Genomic DNA, 21,967 nt, shown 5'->3' with positions numbered 1-21,967 from the left:
TTTTCTTTCTTCAATTTCCGTCTTATATTAGTGGTTGTGTTGTTGTTTGTGGTGATTATAGTGTTGTTGGCGGTCGTTGTAATTGAATGGATGATGTTTGTTGCTGCTGTATTCTTGTGACTGATTATGCGGCACTGAAGATCATAATAGTGGCGTAGCTACTTAAAGTGGTCTAGTCCGCGAAATCCAGGTTCACATCGCACGTCACGGCGCCAGTATAATATTTTAAAGTTGAATGTTATTTCTCAAAACTTAGTTTACTGTGTCTTTAGGGGCTATAAGGTAGGGTTTCATGATGCAATGACTGGACTTCCAATATTGTAGTCGACATTTTATTTTCTTAGCTATATACATGTTTATGTACATTAATATAACACACAATATATGCTAATGCCAGCAATATGTGCCTAAACACATTTATGTCGTGGCAAATAGGGAGCGGTGCAGTTTGCTTCTCAGCCGTCTTTTATAAGCAGACATGGAATTGTGATGTGTACCTGTTTGTCAGAATAGATACGACACGAAACATAAATGTCGGTACAACATTATATATAAACGAGGAACCTATCTATATACCAGACTGTTAGTTCGTTAACAACTCACACACATGTACACATTTGCCCTGGAGACGTATTACACGAATGTCTGAGACACCAGACATTCAGTCTGGAAGATTTTAATATTTTCAAAATATACCAATAATACTACATGTTCTCTGATGATAGACTAAATTTTCGTATGACTTGAATTACCCAATTTAGTTTGTTTTGGTTATATAAATGGGTCATGGCATAGTTTGGAGAGATATCATCAGTTTGAACTATCATGAATCAAATTTCATATCACTGTGTCTGATTGTGTAACTAAATCAATTCTATGATTTCATCAAAACACGCGATTATACGCGATAATTAATAATCCCAGTAAATAAATAATAATCTTAGGGACAGAACCAAGAAACTATTAAGCAATCTTACAGTAAGGCAGTTCGGATTATACTTTATACTTCAATAAAGCAGTTCTAAACAAAGGATTCAATTCCGAGGAACAAACTAGCGCATGCATGTGTACGTTTAGGGGACGTAAGTAGGGGAAGGACGACACCGCGTCTGATTTCGGTTATGATCATAGAAGGACAGCCTTCGCCTATTCTTAGCATACTCTGAACTTCACCATCATTATCTTGAAAAACAGGTTGTGGACCAGTTTATAAACGGGTTTCATAACTTTGAGATAGGAAAAAAGGTTACCATTCGTATAGTACGTTAAATAAGACCAATTTTCATGTACAGTAGAATACGAGCCACTATATACAGAATATGTTCTTACATAAAATTGTAGAGTGGAAAAGAGTCCCAAAGAAAGAATTTTGAGTAAATGATAGGCATAACTCAGTTAGAAAATGTAAGTGTTTATGTTGCAAAGAGAAGGGTCACGTATATCATTGAATATCATATGGTACAAATTTTACAGAAACAAGAAGACATGATAAGGTCAATTGGAAGCTGGGTGTCACTAAGGGTCGCGACCAACAGTCTCTGGCCAGGTTACATTAGGGTTACTAAAAACGTACGTACGGGCATAATGTTGTATGTATGAAAAGGTAGCAAGTACAAAAAGTAATTGAGTCCCTGGTTTTTATTCTATCCTTTTGATAAGGTTATTAAGTTTGGGTTAGGGTGTAGAGTCCGCTGCAGTAGATATTTCATATATATTCTCATCACTGCCGACCAGGCCTAACTCGGAATAAAAGTTAATACGCTATAACAACTAGGATGATCGAGTCAAATACCTTGTATTGTTCCCAGGCCCAATTGGAACCCCGGTCATTTATGTTAATTGATTTTTTCCTAAAATACGTAAGATTTGTGATACAGATTTACTCAGTTTTACGTTTATCTTAATATTATCAATATGTTTTGCGATGTTAAACCCCGCTATGCTGCCATGGCCTAACATTAATGTATAAGTATGCCTATCTCCTCCCATCTGAATTATTTTTCGTGGCATACCTTGATTAAAATTAATCAGGATTATTAAGAATGTTTTGGTATTTGTGATGGCCAGTGGGTACTACTTCTGTCCATTTAATTATAGTTCATATCATCTTAGGAATGTACCAGCTGGACTTCTATGTTAAAATCTATCAACTTTTGTGTGTGGCATTACTAGGATAATATATATACAACATTGGGTGAAGCCTTTTGCAGAAAAATCATTTTACTGTGTTTTACGCTCTTTATAACTAGTCGTGCGTGTTGTGAGGAGGAGAAAATCTACTATCATTGATAAAAGGGTGAAATTGTGATAAACCGATAATTCTTAGATTCTTCTTATTTGCTACCTTTGTTGTCACTAATATATACAACTGTGATAGGCCTCTCCTAAATTCTGAGGCCACGTAAATCATCAGCCTACTCAGTGTAACCAGTGACTGAACATTTTCAATCGAACAGTAAAAAACTGTCTTTCTCCTTTATGCCATTGCTATCAACATGTAGCTCTGTATTCTCGGTAATCGTTTAGTAGCTTTTAGAGTTTGTTCCTTTCTAATACCTTGGTTTCAAATCAGCAAGTGCATACGTTATTGTATGTAAAGTAACATTGTTCCTTGGAGTTTTCGGTATCTAAAACTAGATGATGCGGGCTCCGATGGAGGTTTTACTTGAATGTCTTCTTTCGCTATATAACAACTAGATAATTCTGGTCCGATGAACTTTTAATTGTCTTCCTCTCGCTATATAACAATCGATAATTCTGGTCCCGTATGAACTTTTACTTGTCTTCCTCTTGCTATATAACAACTAGATGATTGGGTGGGCCCATGGACCTTTACTTGTCTTCCTCTTGCTATATAACAACTATACAATGTATAGAAACTGTACGATGTAGACTTTATTTAATGCTGCACCGATCAGGTGCTTATCGGCAAGGTCACGTACATCATCAGGCATTACTCCCACTGCCATTGTAACCAGTGACTAGAGGTTTTGTTTAATCCACCTGTAAACACTTTAACCAGAATTTGCCCACAGTGATAGTTTTGGTAGCTTTTAGAGTTTGCTGCATTCTACGAAACGTGACTTCAAATAATTTTATAAATAAACAATCTATATTGCAAAGTGGCCTGAATAAGACCGGCCGGTTCCTATATGATGAGATTGAGAAAAGAATCGGGTGTATTAACAAAGACTAACCCCGATAATGAAAATAAATCAACAGGCTAACTAACATTCTGAGAGAAGCATTTAAGTAATAAAGCAATAGGGATGAGAGCGATAGTGCAGGAGCTCGAAGAGCCTGGAAGATCAACTAAATAATTTAAACCTAGAAAAAAAACATCGTGCTAAATAAAAGCTCCGACAGGAAATTTAAACCGCAGAAGGATATTAATAAAAAAAATCCATAAGTTTCCTAATCACAAAAAGATAAATATATATATATACATAAAAAGAAAACACACTTATAAAAACTTTTTTTTTTCTCCCAGGCGTTTTCATCTTACGGCTCTTGCAAGTCTTCGGGGGAGTGAAATTATTTTATTTGTAAAACATGACATCATGGAAACCATCACATGGACATAATTCTTTTTTTAGTTATATATATCTATATATATAACGTAAAATGTCATTAATATCGAGACAACGGGCCTTAATGAGAAGGTTCACCACCCTATTGTTCTCAGACCTACTGGTTGTCCCATTTTACATTTTAAAACTGCATGTTAATCTTGACAGTAGAACAAACCTGACGTTTTTAAAATGTGTTTAAAAAATGTATTTGTGTAAATTAAAAGAATTATTTTAAACAAACAGCATGTTAAGGAACTTTCTCTGCGATTGATTAAATGAACGGCACAAGTCATGAACATATTATTAGAAATGAAATTAACAAAATATTATTTTAAGCCAAAAATTTCAAAAAATTCGTAAACTTAGGAAAAAATAATAAAGATGAAATTAACAGTATGGTAATATCAATAACACAAGCGTAAAAAGTAAATTATATTTAGCACACTGAATTACTACATAACGTTTCGCATAGAATAATTATCATTTTTATGTTGTATGTAAAAATAACAAACTTATTTGTACAATGTACCTAATATTTGTAATAGAAAGTAACACCGAATTAAAAACTAAATTAAAACAAATACATGAAATATTCGTTTAGGAAAAAAAAACATTATGGCATTTACCAAAAACTTAAATTCCAATACATGAATATACATTAAATAATAGTTCATTTCATTTTCTTTCTTCTATCTTCCGTCTAATTAGTGGTTGGTTCAGGGATGTTATTGTGGTGATTATAGTGTTGTTGGCGATCGTTGTAATGGAATGGCTCATGTTTGCTGCCGCTGTATTCTTGTGACTGATGATGTGGCACTGAAGATCATAATAGTTGCGTAGCTACGTGAAGTGGTCTCGTCCGCGAAATCCAGGTGCACATCGCACGTCACGGCGCCAGTATAATATTTTAAAGTTGAATGCTATTTCTCAAAGTTAGTTGAACTGTGTCTTTAGGGGCTATAAAGGTAGACTGATGACTGGACTTCCAATATTGTAGTCGACATTTTATTTCTTATATACAATGTTTATGTACATTGTATACACCATATATATATTAGTATATATCAATATAAAACACAATTTATGTCGTGGCAAATGGAGCGGTGCAGTTTGCTCCAGCCGTCTTTTATAAGCAGACATGGAATTTGCTGATGTGTACCTGTTTTGTCAGAATAGATACGACGCGAAACATAAATGTCGGTACAACATTATATATAAACGAGGAACCTATCTGGAAACCAGACTGTTACGTCGTTGACATAACACACATGTACACATTTCCCTGGAAACGTACTACACGAATGTCTAAGACACCAGACATTCAGTCTGGGAGATTTTAATATTTCCAAACTATACCAATAATACTACATGTTCTCTGATGATTAGACTAAAGTTTTCGTATGATTGGAATTACCCAATTTAGTTTGTTTTGGTTATAATTGGTCATGGCATAGTTTGGAGAGATATCATCAGTTTGAACTATCATGAATCAAATTTTATAACACTGTGTCTGATTGTGTAACTAAAACAATTCTCTGATTTCATCAAACACCCAATTAGCTATAAATGCAATATCTTTCCAAATAAGCTGTCTGATATGTATGACGTTTTTTATGCTAAATCGAGGGGTGACGGAGAGGTACACAAACACATCAAATTACTACATAAATAATACAAATTATACACTTACAATACCACTGCAACGGATTAGATACAGTTTCCCATAAGGAATGAGAAAATCGTTCTTGTTTTTTGTGGTTATCATGCTCGAGCAACAAGTATGTTATTTTCTACTTTTACGCTGTAATATCCCAACGAGTTTTATAATTTGTAGAGTCCGCAAAAACAGATGTTAAAGATGCTCCACCGCTGACAAATGACCTTTTTTGGTATCAAAAACAGGAGCAGACGCTTTAGCATTTTTCTTCAGTTACAAAAGTTACTTACTTTACACCATTACTACCATTGAACAGTTTGAGCTTCCTATTTTATTTCAACGACAAAAATATTGAAAATCATATTTCAAAACGTAAGAGTTGTTTCAATACTGCATCATTATTTTGTTCCTCTGATTATTTCAAGATAGGTTCACTCCTAGCATTACGTTTGACAGAGCCTAGAGAGAATGGATTTTACGAAAAAAGAAAACGAATAGGAATATCTGTATATGAATGTGAATGTACACATTACCTCTTAGTATGATGAAAACCGTCCAACAGCTACCCAAGAACATATAAATAAAAAAAAAAATACGGTAACTGAAACGAGAGACGACAAATTTGTAGTTGTTCACCTCTTTACAAATTGGAATGGGAAATAAGACACAAAATATAGAAAGCAGATTTACAATTATATAATGTACAGGAACGCGTTTTAGGAATGATGCTGTTTTATCCCTTAACGGTCGTTTATTTCTATAGGACGTTTGATTTATCTAAATCAGCAATATTTTGTAACAGTGAATATTTGATCGTCCGATGGCCACCTGACATGCGACCTAGACAAAATTCCGGGCAAACAATTGATTTGTGTCATTTAGAAGCCATATATACTGCAGCATTCCAGGGCTGTTATGCTCTTGAAGTCTTAATTTTTAGTCATATGTTTTCCGATCATTACCATGACCGTCTGGGACGCTATTGACTAAGAAACGTCAAGGACGTAACCAAAGATCCGGATTTTTCTTTTTGGGGGGGGAATATAATAAAACAACAAACAATACAATTAAAAACAATAGTGAAAAATTATCTTTTACACACTATATTCCACACAACTTAAATATATATAGATATATGTTTACGTATTGGGTACCAGCGTTATCCTAGGGCAGGTTTGCTTCAACATTATGAATGTAATCAATTACAGTATTAATCCAAAGATTTATGATGTTAAATTATATCTTTTAAAAAAAATCTAAAATTTGCCCAAATCATATTTTTAAAGACCGAATTAACATCAGAAGCATTAGGAGAATAGGATTGTGTTTGTTTTCTCTTTAGGATTGAAGGTTTCAATACTTTAAAAGGCTGAATGAGCAGATCTTCGTCCCCGTTGTAATATTTACGTATAGATACAAAACAAACAATGCCTTTCCATTCTAAAAGCCGATGAAGGTTTGTCAAGAATGGATCATATAACAACAACTTCCTTAACCCAACTATTAACTTCCCCCGCCTCCTTTGACACGAAATTGGCTGTATGCAATCTTCCTCTCGGTAAAAAAATTCGGGACGTAGTGTGCTCCTGTGCGCCTGTGTATGAAATATGGGATTCGATAGGAAATACCCGCCAGTTTAATTAATAATCCCAGTAAATACATATTAATCTCAGGGGCAGAGCGCAGAAACTATTAAGCAATCTTACAGTAAGGCAGTTCTGATTATACTTTATACTTCAATAAAGCAGTTCTAAACAAAGGAATCAATCCTGAGGAACAAACTAGCGCATGTGGGTGTACGTTTAGGGGACATAAGTAGGGGAAGGACGACACCGCGTCTGATTTCGGTTATGATCATAGAAGGACAGCCTTCTTAGCATACTCTGAACTTCACCATTATTATCTTGAAAATCAGGTTGTGGACCAGTTTATAAACGGGTTTCATAATCTTTGAGATGAGGAAAAAAGGTAACCGTTCGTCATCCTAGTACGTTAGATAAGACAATGTCATCTGCAGTAGAATACGAGCCACTATATACAGAATACATTGTTACATGAAATAGTAGAGTGGAATTGGACACTATTGGATAAAAAAGTTGAAGCCCCAAATAAAGAATTTTGAGTAAATGATAGGCATAACTATCATATAAAATGGACATGTTTAGGAGGTCACGTGGTCACGTGGGTACTGACCAGTCGAAGTTTTTTTTTGCTCTGCAAAATCGGAACAAATTCGCTTTATTGGAATGGAATTCAGACTCCATTCTTGGATGTGTATGAGATAATAGAACGAAACTAACGAAATATCGAACTATTTTCGGAAATTTCGTTATGATAAGTGTGGTTTGAGAAAGTTAATTTCCTGAATATGAACTGAGTACCTACGACGACTTCTACTCACTATATACTACATGTAGCGCTACTACACGTACGCCTGGATCTCTCGTACCTGTCAAGATTTTGGAAGCTTTGTCAGCTTAACTATGTCTGGAACGGAAAAAAAACATAACGGGGTTTCGACCAGAGATAATTCAGTCAGTAAGGACAGTCGACGTCAGAGTGGTACTGAGACGAAAGACATAAGGACAATGGAAGTCAGGTTAGATGAACTTCTTTCTACCATGATCACACGGGAGTATCTCGACATTAAGATTTCTCAACTGAAGAAAGATATATGTGTTGAAAACAAGGAAATAACCGATCTCCTAGAGACTCGAATATTTGATCTAGAGACTGACAATGATGATCTCCGGAAAACTGTGGACAGTTTAGAAGGAAAAATTACGAGATTACATGTGGTTACACAGAAGATGGAATATAAAACTTAATGACTTGGAACAACATGGAAGGAAAGATTCGCTTCGCATTATCGGCCTGGAAGACCCGTCGGAAAAAGAAACAGTGGAAGAGTGTGTGGAGAAAATTGTGAGCTTTGTGACGGACACACACTTGAAGTAAATCTTACAAAAAGTGACATTAACATCTCTCACAGACTTGGATATTTAGCCGCTCCAAACCAAGGAATATTATCGTAAAATTTACTCCCGGAGAAAGCATGACATTATCTTTGCGCGCAAGAAACTCAGAGGTTCTGGAAAGGTAATCTAGGAGGACCTTACGGGGGACAATCAACAGTTCCTCAAAGGTGCTTTTAAACTGGAGTGCGTGAAGAACACTTATAGTGTAGATGGGAAGCTATTCGTGGTGTTGGTGAACGGGAAAAAACGCAGACTTTTCTTAGACACACCATTGGAAGAGAAATATACATGTATGTTGAACGATGAGAACTTTAGGAGACAACGAACTGATCTTGTAAATAAAGTGACGGTTGGTAAAGACATTTAAAGGCAGTTTGGAATGCCGCCAACCCATGTAAATAAGTTCTCTATGTTTTTTATCACTGTGGTTATTGTGTGTATATTTGTGTGATGATTGTGCGTTTCATCCCAAAGGATTTTAATTAGGATATTTCCTTTATATGGTAAGTGAGCATGTCTTTAAATCTATGTGGATTAAATATACTGTACGTATGTTACACAACCATTTTAATAATTCCGGTTTTTAGATATATGCATACATACATGTATATATATTTCTATGTTCACGAATGATTTTCATATAATTACATTCTGGTCCGTGTTTGGTTTACTTTTATTAATCACATTTCCGTAATTATTTGCACTCGGAACACTAGGGATTTGATCGATGTAATAGCATAGTTGTTCGAAGAGTTCCGAGTAGAATGTATTAGAATGGTGCTTCCGGTCTCATGGCAGGTTGAGGGATACAGTGTGTACACATATTTGACTTTCATAATTCGACTTTACCTTAGTGTATCTGTGACTGATGTATACGTTTTTATGCTTCTTTTCTTTTCTGTACTATTTTCTCTGTCTTACTCCTGTTATGTCCCGTATTTTTTTCTACTTTGGGGTGGATCGATTACACTCAAAAGTGACTTGCAAAGATGTCTGAAATACAGTTTTTGTCGGCAAACTGTCAGGGTCTGGGGGATAAATTAAAACGAAAAGATGTTTTCTCCTACCTTAGATCGACAAATAGTAACATTATCTGCTTACAAGACACTCATTTTACTAAGGAACAAGAACACTTACAGGACACTCATTTTACTAAGGAACAAGAACACATTATTAGAAACGAGTGGGGCTTTCAATGTTTTTTAACTCTTTCAAGTCGAATGCAAGAGGGGTTGTAATTCTTTTTTTAAAAATAACTTTGAATTTAAAGTGTTTAATGAAAAGAAAGATGATTCAGGCAACTTTTTGGCTTTAGATGTTGAAATTGAAACGTTCAGAATTTCCTAGATTAATATATATGGTCCAAATAGGGATAGTCCCGAATTCGATAACATTTTGAATGAAACCTTGGAAGAATTTGATAATAAACATTCAATTATTTGAGGTGATTTTAATATAGTGCTGGATCCCAAGCTTGATTATGATAAAAACTATACAAATCTTAACAATCCTAAGGCCAGAGAAAAAGGTATTAGAAATAATTGATTATTTTACTCTTACCGATATTTTTCGAGAACAACATGAAGATATCAGAAGGTATTCTTGGAGAAAGAATAGACCTTTGAGACAAGCTCGTCTTGATTTTTTTCTTATCTCCGAAAATTTTATTTCAAACTGTAATAAAAAGAGTATTGCTTCTGGTTATCGTTCTGACCATTCTTTTCCTGTAATATCTTTTCAATTTCAAAAATTTAGACCGGAAAAGGGGATGTGGAAATTTAATAATAGTCTCCTTCAGGACATTGAATATTTAGATCTTGTAAAAAAAATGTATTTTGAGACAAAATTGCAGTACTGTCTTCCAGTCTATAATCAGTCCAACATAATTAGCATTTCAGATTCAGATATACAGTTTACTATTGATGACAAGCTATTTCTTGAAACCTTGCTCATGCAAATTAGGGGGAAAACTATTTCATACTCCACGTATAAGGAAAAACAGCAGAATATTAGGGAAGATCATCTTAAGAAGGCAATTCAGGCATTAGAGGATCAAGATGAACCAAATTTAGTTGATTTAGAACTTAAAAAGAAAGAGTTACAATTGATAAGGGAAAAGAAAATTAAAGGGAGTATTGTTAGATCTCAAGCTAAATGGATTGAGGAAGGGGAAAAACCTACTAATTATTTTTTTCAATTTAGAAAATCGAAATTACACATCTAAAATTATACCAAAGTTACAACTAGATGATGGGAAAGTAATAACAAACCAGGATGAAATTTTGCAAGAAGTTTTCAATTTTTATAAAAAGCTGTATGATTCTAATAGCAATCTAGAAGATATTAATTTAGATAGCATTTTAGAACCATTTAATGTTAAAAAAATAAGTGATATTGATTCAAAAATATTGAGGGCTTAATAACACTGGAAGAAGCTAGGAAAACTTTGCAAAATATGAAAAATAACAAAAAGTCCTGGTATAGATGGCTTTACAGTAGAGTTTTATAAATGTTTTTGAAATATTTAGGTAATTTTGTTGTGCGCTCGATCAATTTAGGGTATCTTTCTGGCATTTTATCTATCTCGCAACGACAAGGTATCATCTCATGTATCCCTAAGGGAGATAAATCCAGACATTTCATAAAGAATTGGAGGCCAATAACTCTTTTTAATGTTGTCTATAAAACAGCATCAGGTACCATAGCTCGTAGACTTAAATCAGTTTTGGATGAAATAATTGATAATGATCAGACTGGGTTTTTAAAGGGGCGTTATATTGGCGAAAAACCCAGACTTGTCGATGATGTCATGCAATATACAGAAGAAAATGATATTCCAGGTATGTTTTTAATGATTGATTTTGAAAAAGCTTTTGATTCGGTCTCTTGGGTTTTTATAGAAAAAGTATTACATTTTTTTGGCTTTGGGAACAGTATAATAAATTGGGTAAAAACCTTTCACAACAATGCTAGTGCTACTATTAATCAAGGTGGGGACTTATCTTCATTTTTTTTCAATTAAAAGAGGCTGTCGTCAAGGCGACCCTATCGCTCCTTATATCTTTATTCTATGCGCAGAAATTTTGGTGATTAATTTACGACAGAATGAAGGAATTGATATTAACGGCTGTCCAATACTCTTATCTCAATACGCGGATGATACCTCACTGGCACTAGATGGTTCAGAGAAATCACTTAGGGAATCGATAAAAGAATTAAGACATTTTGCTAATATATCAGGACTGAAAATGAATGTTTCGAAAACTCAAGTGGTATGGATCGGAAGCAAAAAATATAGCTCAGATACATTTCTTCCAGAACTAGATCTTCAGTGGGGGCAAGAGAGGTTCACTCTTCTAGGAATTGATTTCCATGTTAATCTGCATATGATACCCAAGTTAAATTTTGACAAAAAACTGATAAAACTTAAATCTCTCATAAAATCATGGAATAGGAGATTTTTAACTCCAATTGGCAAAATACATATAATTAAATCACTACTTATTTCCCAATTTAATCATTTATTTATATCTCTGCCAAACCCAGATGAAAAAATCTTTCCAAAATTAACTCTGTTCTCTATGAATTGCTATGGGATAGTAAAATAGATAAGGTTAAAAGGATATTTTGATACAAAACTATACTGAAGGAGGACTTAAAATGGTAAATATTAAGGCCTTTATTGACTCTCTCAAAGTCAGTTGGATAAGAGAGCTCTTCTTAAACATCTAAATGGCAATGATATTAAAACATAAAAACATAGATTTGTTAGCTACTGTGGGCTTGAATATGTAAGAATTTATCAAAAAAATGATAATTTTTTTGGTTTATTATTTAAAGCTTATCAGCATCTTCATTCTAGTTACAAGAAGAATGTTAACAAACATCAATTTTATATGAAAACCTCTATCTGGTACAATGATGAAATTACTATAGGAAAAAATGTATTTTTATGAAGGACTGGTATCAGAAACGAGTTATAGTAATACAAGATCTAGTGAAGGATAAAACCGCCGGTACTTTTTTTACCTTTGATGAATTTACTCAAAATTATCAAATTCACAGTAATTTTCTACATTATCTAAGTGTGTTATCCGCAGTCAAGAAATATTGCGCCAATGCAGCTCTCCCATACGCTAATGTTGTATATCCTTACATTCCAATCAACCTGGAATTATTTCTAATGAAGTCTAAAGGATCTAAAAACTTTTACAACTTTCTTATTAAAAATAATGTAATTCCAACTGGACAGAAAAAATGGAATAAGACTTTTGACTTTGGCAATCCTACTTGGAATAAAATTTTCAAACTTCCTTTCACTATCACTAAAAACATAAAGCTTCAATGGTTTCAGTATAGAGTGAATCATCATATTCTTACTACAAACTCTCTACGTTTTAAATCTCATGTTGTCATTTCTCCATTATGTGTTCTCTGTAATTCTGAAACTGAGACTATTATACAATTATGTGCTGTGGGAATGTCAAGAGGTTCAGAACCTTCTTTATACTTTTGAAAATATTTTAGATTAACTCGTAATTCCCTTCAGTTTTAATAAAGAATCATATCTATTTGGTCTTCTTTCACAGAATCTGAAAAATAATGGGATAGATAATGAAATTCTCATTATAATCAAACATTATATTTCCAAGATGAGATGTCTGCATAACTCCTTAAGTGTAAATGCTTTAATCAACACTATCAAGGACCACTATAGGGTACAAAAAATATAGCTACTAGTAAAAGTGATTCTGCTAAAGAAAGGTTTGATCAGAATTGGAAGAAGTGGGAAAAAACTGGTAGCATTGTAAAAGGTATACATTATTTGCCCAGATTTCTTTTTTTTTTTTTTTTTTTCAATTCTCTTGTTTATTTATCTTCCCGACCTTGAATATTATTGCCACAATTAATCAAATTTTGCTTTTGCTTTTCTTGCAATGTTGAATATTTGATGTCTCATAGTTACACCCCACCTTTCTTTCTCTGTCTGTCTGTCTGTGTGTCTGTCTACATGTCTGTGTGTCTGTCTCTGTCTGTCTGTTTGTGTGTCTGTCTCTGTCTGCTTGTTTCTGTCTCTCTGTCTCTATCTCTGTCTCTCTCTGTCTGTCTGTCTCTCTCTCTCTCTCTCTCTGTCTGTCTGTCTCTCTCTCTCTCTCTCTCTCTCTCTCTCCTAATTAGGTTTGGTATGTTTGTTCTGTTTGTTTGTACACAAATCAATTAAAAATATTTAAAAAAAACAAAACTCATTCAGATCAATTTGGATGCTTACATGTAAAATGTACAGTGATTACCTCATACAATTATCGCTCTCTATTAATGATGTCTTTGTGGGTGATATCATATATAATGTTATGTTTGAGGATAAGAGGACATGTAATAACTTTGATTATGATATCAAAATATAAGATTTAAATTTATTGATCATGATATTAAAATACATGTAGTAAGGATATTTTGACAATGATGATGATCATGGTAATGATGATGCGAACTGAGTGATGATGTTAGTGTACAAAGCTGTAACTATTGTGATGCTGTTTACTGAGTGTGATAATGGTAATCAAATATAATTTGCTACTGTGGGATATGGTGATTAATGAATGACGTTGTATATTGAGTGAATATATGTACTATGATGATGATGATGATTATGATGAATGAGTGAATGAAGACTATGAATGATTTGTGTGCTGATATCTAATGTAACTTTAACATTTTGAAAACTTCTGAAAAATACAAAAAAAATACAAAAAATGGACATGTTTATGTTGTAAAGTGAAAGGTCAGTATGTCATAGAATATGAAACGTTACACATTTTTACAGACATGAATAGTCAATTGGAAGCTGGGGTCAATGTTGAGACCAAGTATCTGGTCAGGTTCCATTAGGGTTACAAAATGTACGTTCGGGCATAGGTTGTCTGTATGAAAAGGTGCAAGTACAACAAAAAATTGAGTCCCTGGTTTTTGTTCTATACTTTGGCGAGGTTATCAAGTTTGGGCTAGCTGTATAGTCGCTACAGATATTTCATACATATCTCACTACTGCCGACAGGAACTAACTCGGAATAAAAGTAATACAGCTATAACAACTAGATGACTCGAGTCAAATACCTTGCCACTTGTTTCCCAGGCCCAATTGGAACCCCGGGTCATTTATGTAATATATATTTTTCCAAATACGTAAGATATGTGATACAGATTTAACTCAATTTTACTGTTTATCTTACTATTATAAATTGGTTTTGCGATCTGTCATGGCTAACATTAATGTACAGTATGCCTATCTCCTCCCATCTAATTAATTTTCTTGAATACCTGATTAAATTAATCAGGATTAAGATGATTGGTATCTGTGATGGCCAGTGAATACTCTTCTGTCCATTTAACATTATAGTTCATAACATCTTGGAATGTACAGCTGGACTTCTATGTAAAATCCATCAACTTTTGTGGCATTACTAGGATAATATAATACATCATTGGTGATGTTTTTGCAGAAAATCATTTTATTGTGTTTTACGCTCTTTATAACTAGTCATACGTGTTGTGAGAGGAGAAAATCTAATATCATTGATAAAAGGGTGAAATTGTGATAAACCGATAGTCCTTATATTTTTATTTGCCACCTTTGTTGTCACTAATATAAAACTGTGATAGGCTTCTCCAAATGCTGAGGTCACGTAAATCATCAGCCTACTCAGTGTAACCAGTGACTGAACATTTTCTATCGAACAGTAAAAACTGTCTGTCTCCTCTATGCATTGCTATCAACATGTAGCTCTGTATTCTCGGTAATCGTTTAGTAGCTTTTAGAGTTTGTTCCTTTCTAATACTTTGGTTTCAAATCAGCAAGTGCATACGTTATGTATGTAAGTAACATTGCTCCTTGACGTTTCTCGGTATATAACAACTAGATGATTCGGGCCCGATGGAGTTTTACTTTAATGTCTTCCTCTCGCTATATAACAACTAGATAATTCGGGTCCGATGAACTTTTACTTGTCTTCCTCTTGCTATATAACAACTAGATGATTCGGGTCCCATGGACTTTTACTTGTCTTCCTCTCGCTATATAACAACTAGATGATTCGGGTCCCATGGACTTTTACTTGTCTTCCTCTCGCTATATAACAACTAGATGATTCGGGTCCCATGGACTTTTATTTGTCTTTCCTCTTGCTATATAACAACTAGATGATTCCGGTCCCATGGACCTTTACTTGTCTTCCTCTCGCTATATAACAACTACAATGTATAACTGTACGATGTAGACTTTATTTAATTCTGCACCGATCAGGTGCTTATCAGCAAGGTCACGTACATCATCAGCATTACTCCCACTGCCATTGTTCTTACCAGTAACTAGAGGTTTTGTTTACCCACCTGTAACACTTTAACCAAATTTGCCCACAGTGATAGTTTAGTAGCTTTTAGAGTTTGTTGCATTCTACGATCGTGACTTCAATCATTTTATAAATAACAATCTATATTGCAAAGTGCCTGAATAAGACCGGCCGGTATATTGATGAGATTGAGAAAAGAATCGGGTGTATTAACAAAGACTAACCCAGATAATGAAAATAATCAACAGGCTAACTAACATTCTGAGAGAGCATTTAAGTAATAAAGCAATAGGGATGAGAGCGATAGTGCAGGAGCTCGAAGAGCATGGAAGATCAACTAAATAATTTAAACCTAGAAAAACATCGTGCTAAATAAAAGCTCCGACATGAAATTTAAACCGCAGAAGGATATTATAAAAAATTCATAATTTGCTATCCAAAAAGATAAATATATATATACATAAAAAGAAAACACAATTATAAAACTTTTTTTTCGCCCAAGCGCTTTCACGGCTCTTGCAGGTCTTCGGGGGTTTAAATTCTTTTATTTGTAAAACATGACGTCATGGAAACCATCACATGGACATAATTTTTTTTTAGTTATATATATCTATATATATAACGTAAAATGTCATTAATATCGAGACAACGGGCCTTAATGAGAAGGTTCACCACCCTATTGTTCTCAGACCTACTGGTTGTCCCATTTCACATTTTAAAACTGCATGTTAATCTTGACAGTAGAACAAACCTGACGTTTTAATATGTGTAAAAAATGTATTTGTGTAAATTAAAAGAATAATTTCAAACAAACAGCATGTTAAGGAACTTTCTCTGCGATTGATTAAATGAACGGCACAAGTCATGAACATATTATTAGAAATGAAATTAACAAAATATTATTTTAGCCAAAAATTTCAAAAATTCGTAAACTTAGGAAAAAATAATAAAGATGAAATTAACAGTATGGTAATATCAATAACTCAAGCGTAAAAAGTAAATTATATTTAGCACACTGAATTACTACATAACGTTTCGCATAGAATAATTATCATTTTTTATGCGTATGTAAAAATAACAAACTTATTTGTACAATGTACCTAATATTTGTAGTAGAAAGTAACACCGAATTAAAAACTAAATTAAAACAAATACATAAATATAAGTTTAGGAAAAAAACATTATGCATTACCAAAAACTAAATTCCAATACAAGAATATACATTGAATAATAGTTCAGTTCATTTTCTTTCTTCTATATTCCGTCTAATTAGTGGTTGGTTCAGGGACGTTATTGTGGTGATTATAGTGTTGTTGGCGATCGTTGTAATGGAATGGCTCATGTTTGCTGCTGCTGTATTCTTGTGACTGATGATGTGGCACTGAAGATCATAATAGTGGCGTAGCTACGTGAAGTGGTCTCGTCCGCGAAATCCAGGTTCACATCGCACGTCACGGCGCCAGTATAATATTTTAAAGTTGAATGTTATTTCTCAAAGTTAGTTGACTGTGTCTTTAGGGGCTATAAGGTAGACTGATGACTGGACTTCCAATATTGTAGTCGACATTTTATTTCTTATATACATGTTTATGTACATTGTATACACCATATATATATATTAATATATCAATATAAAACACAATTTATGTCGTGGCAAAATGGAGCGGTGCAGTTTGCTCCAGCCGTCTTTTATAAGCAGACATGGAATTTGCTGATGTGTACCTGTTTGTCAGAATAGATACGACACGGAACATGAATGTCGGTACTACATTATATATAAACGAGGAACCTATCTGGAAACCAGACTGTTACGTCGTTGACAACTCACACACATGTACACATTTGCCCTGGAAACGTACTACACGAATGTCTGAGACACCAGACATTCAGTCTGGGAGATTTTAATATTTCCAAACTATACCAATAATACTACATGTTCTCTGATGATAGACTAAAGTTTTCGTATGACTTGAATTACCCAATTTAGTTTGTTTTGGTTATAAATGTTCATGGCATAGTTTGGAGAGATATCATCAGTTTGAACTATAATGAATCAAATTTTATAACACTGTGTCTGATTGTGTAACTAAAACAATTCTCTAATTTCATTAAACACTCAATTAGCTAAAGCAATATCTTCCAAATAAGTTGTCTGATATGTATGACGTTTATGCTAAATCGAGGGGTGACGGAGAGGTACACAAACACATCAAATTACTACATAAATAATACAAATTATAAACTTACAATTCCACTGAAACGGATTAGATACAGTTTCCCATAAGTAATGAGAAAATCGTTCTTGTTTTTTGTGGTTATCATGCTCGAGCAACAAGTATGTATTTTCTACTTTTACGCTGTAATATTCCAACGAGTTTTATAATTTGTAGAGTCGCAACAGATGTTAAAGATGCTCCACCGCTGACAAATGACCTTTTTTGGTATCAAAAACAGGAGCAGACGCTTTAGCATTTTTCTTCAGTTACAAAAGTTACTTACTTTACACCATTACTACCATTGAAAAGTTTGAGCTTCCTATTTTATTTCACGACAAAAATATTGAAAATCATATTTCAAACGTAAGAGTTGTTTCAATACTGCTCATCATTTTGTTCCTCTGATTATTTCAAGATAGGTTCACTCCTAGCATTACGTTTGACAGAGCCTAGAGAGAATGGATTTTACGAAAATAGAAAACGAATAGGAATATCTGTATATGAATGTGAATGTACACATTACCTTAGTATGATGAAAACCGTCCAACAGCTACCCAAGAACATATAACGTAACTGAACCGAGAGACGACAAATTTGTAGTTGTTCACCTCTTTACAAATTGGAATGGGAAATAAGACACAAATATAGAAAGCAGATTTACAATTTATATAATGTACAGGAACGCGTTTTAGGAATGATGCTGTTTTATCCCTTAACGGTCGTTTATTTCTATAGGACGTTTGATTTATCTAAATCAACAATACTTGAATATTTGATCGTCCGTTGGCCACCTGACTTGCGACCTAGACAAAATTCCCGGCAAACAATTGATTTGTGTCATTTAGAAGCCATATATACTGCAGCATTCCAGGGCTGTTATGCTCTTGAAGTCTTATTTCATATTTTTCCGATCAATTACCATGACCGTCTGGACGCTATTGACTAAGAAACGTCAAGGACGTGACCAAAAATCCGGATTTTGGAATATAATAAAACAACAAACAATACAATTAAAAACAAATAGTGAAAATTACTTTATACACACTATATTCCACACACTTAAATATATATATAGATATATGTTTACGTCTTGGGTACCAGCGTATCCTAGGGCAGGTTTGCTTCAACATTATGAATGTCGATATTGCGTTTAGGTCATCGGAGTGTAGCTTAAAATATCACTTATGTATATCAGGATATGTCTAAAGAAGTTGCACCATCCCACCAGAAGTAGAAATGCAGCGTCATCCATAAATAACAATTACATTGATTAGGTATAGCTAGTGCCATACTTGTAAAGTGATTTATCTTCAGATGATGAGTGTTTATGTGTCTTAATATTTACATTTTCACTTCGATCCGCCTCAGTGAAACTACATGTAGTTAACTCCGATCTCTTATTTTCTCAATGAAGATGCGTGGTCACGCTCTGACCTCTGACCGGCGTGAGAATACATTTTGACATTGTTTACATTGTGACCTAGGTTTACGCCGCTTCAGTTTTGAATGAGCATTCTACGATGATGCCTATACTTATCGTTGTACATTAAGAACAGAAATGCTTAATTACGATATATTAGAAATTGCAAGTACTGCGTAACTAATTGTAAAAGACAAGGCATAGTAAATTACTTCGATGAAACGCTGACATAGGCTCAAGCCCCCGTGAAAATGCTGAACATACTCAACGCAGTGAGGTCCACCACGCATATAAGCAGGCATAATTGAACTCGAATACGTGCATGGATATGAAGAGTAAAATATACACACGGTGACATACACAAGAAGAAACGATATATTCAATGACAGATATATTATAAACACACTGAATTCATTGACGTTAGGCCAAACGTCTATTAACACCGAAACGATTCCGTGGGTGTCAAAGCCCATGGCAATGGATTGTCGTTGAAAAACGCAAACATTTCAAGTATATCTGTCTCCAATCTGCATCGCATGCCATAGACACAGAGATTGGGTATCACATAATACATATTTAAAAACCAGCTGCAAAACAAAATATACCAGACGGAATACAATATTTAGTTACATTCGACAATCATTGAAATTTAGTTTTAAACGGTTTGATGATGCAAAGATACCTACTGTTCGGCATTTTCAACAATCGTCTTTTCTTAGAAACCGGACCACTGCTAAATCGAGCAACTATATCTCACATTCCCTGCACTGCAAGTACTGGGCAGTAAGTTTTGTATTGGAAGCGACATAAGAATGTTTTTATGATGCAATTCAAGACATTAAATAAAACAAAAATATAATAAAAATCGCCGATTTTAATCTTAACAATGTCCAAAGAATAAAATTTTTTCGGAATTATATTTTGTGTTGCCTTGGCAACGAGAAGAACTGACTGGTGGCTGTTCCGCAGCTGTACAAGCAACTAGTATTAATACTGTTTCAAATTTGTATAATAATGTTAAACCGATTACATAAGATTCGACTTTTTTCAATGTAGGGAATTTTAGATTGGTTAACGTTAATATAAGGATTGGCACACTTCATTTGCAAATGATTAACCATTATTCATCAGTTATGGTAAGCAACAAAATTGATAATCAATCCTTAATTGTTGGCTTAAGTTGTAATAAAATAATGCCGAACGAGATATTTACTTTGAGAGACATCAAACGTTCAGTTTTAGTTTCTACATTTGTACAGTAAGTACACCATTGTAAACTCAGATATGTTTTGTTTCAGGGTATTGCAATGTATTGGGCAGCTTTGAATGGTCATAGAGAAATTGTGGAACTTTTGTTGAGCCATGGAGCAGACCCTAATTCGGTGAGTATTTTCGCAATTAATGTATATCTCTTAATCTGGAATAAAATGACGCAGTTATAAAAGCAAATAAACAAGTTTTGGTATTACGTTCTGGATCTAAATAGTTTTTGTATACATATACATGAAAAATATGCTGGTTTAGTTTATAACACCATAGACAGTTTATGCGATTTTTGATACAACTGCTCATACATATTGCTATGTGTGTTATTGAGAACTGAGTGTTTAATGTTTTATTGATTTGTTCCCGGTAGTAATAGATATGCGTACTATTTCGGTGATCTCAGCTCTTTACAAGTCGATATCCATTTTGCCTCCATCTAATTATATATAAACTTGCATTACAGTTATCATTCGTTGGTGTTTCCGAAACTATAACTGATAGACTTGTCATTGATAGTAACAATTTGGTTGAATACTTTTACTTAGAAAAGATTTGAATTGTTGTAATAGTTGAACACTCAATAATTGGATGTCTTTGTCAATTGTGAGAGGAAAGTAAACCCGTATTTGTCTCGAATGATATTCAACGCTGTATGTTGATACTTTACTTTCTCCATTAAATTCCCTCCGATGAATGGTGTGGATTTCGTGATATTTCTGTTCTATAAACTCAATGAATTGTTCCAATGTTCCAGATAGTCCATCGAGGTAGTTGGTCAATCATCTAATGGCATGTAAATATATACTATTATGGACTCTGTGGCCTTCATCATTGATGAGATTTATTTTTCTAGTCTACATATTATTCAACTGCAACTGGGCAGGTGGTAATGAATTGTCTCCGATTACTACATTCTCGACACCTGTTAGATTTGTCTTCGGTAAATAAAGTCTAATGGAGAGACATTCATCATCTCCTGTAATATATGTGTTAACGTTAGATCATCGCTCATCTATGTACAGACCACACCGCCAAAACAATTCCGGTTTCTTATAATATCAAAATAGCCATCTAAGGGATATGGTGATGGGGCATCCTAACAAATGTTTTTTGTTCTTTCTTCTTGAGTCGGGTATAGAACTGGATACCAGATAATAAGAATTTCCTGTAACACTACAATATTAAGTCACACTATACTGACCGTGTAGGTGTTAACATAACCCTACCTACATCAAGTTACAGTATCTCTGACAGCACCATTGCTTTGTTTATGTTTACCTCTATAGTGAACATGTAAATACTGTCACTAAACCCAGTACGTATTGTACATTTATATGTACAGTGCCAACAACCCATGTTATTCACACAATTCAGCATTTTACCCAATGATAATTGTAAAGCCAAAACTTTACCAAAAAAATCCATCCTGGATGAGCCCCCAACTTATCACAATGTTGACGAATTTTATTTACATTTTCCTGGAATCTTTTCTTGGGTAACAGTGATTTAACT

At 34.0% G+C, this 21,967-nt stretch overlaps 1 protein-coding gene across 2 annotated transcripts in view; it reads left to right on the top strand.

Moving 5' to 3' along the window:
- The first annotated feature begins 20,475 nt into the window (after window positions 1–20,475).
- LOC138305914 (uncharacterized) overlaps window positions 20,476–21,967 on the top strand; it is a 145,749-nt gene continuing 144,257 nt past the window's right edge. Inside the window, exon 1 of one of the 2 annotated variants that reach the window (XM_069246198.1) lies at window positions 20,476–20,571. In XM_069246198.1, the coding sequence (XP_069102299.1) occupies window positions 20,497–20,571 (75 nt within the window). In that variant the 5' untranslated portion in view covers window positions 20,476–20,496. The remainder of the gene's footprint in view (window positions 20,572–21,967) is intronic. The other variant, XM_069246201.1, reaches the window with a different exon arrangement.

This window comes from Argopecten irradians, chromosome 13, assembly GCF_041381155.1.
Source record: "Argopecten irradians isolate NY chromosome 13, Ai_NY, whole genome shotgun sequence".
NCBI lineage: Eukaryota > Metazoa > Mollusca > Bivalvia > Pectinida > Pectinidae > Argopecten > Argopecten irradians.
This window is presented reverse-complemented; position numbering and strand designations above follow the sequence as displayed.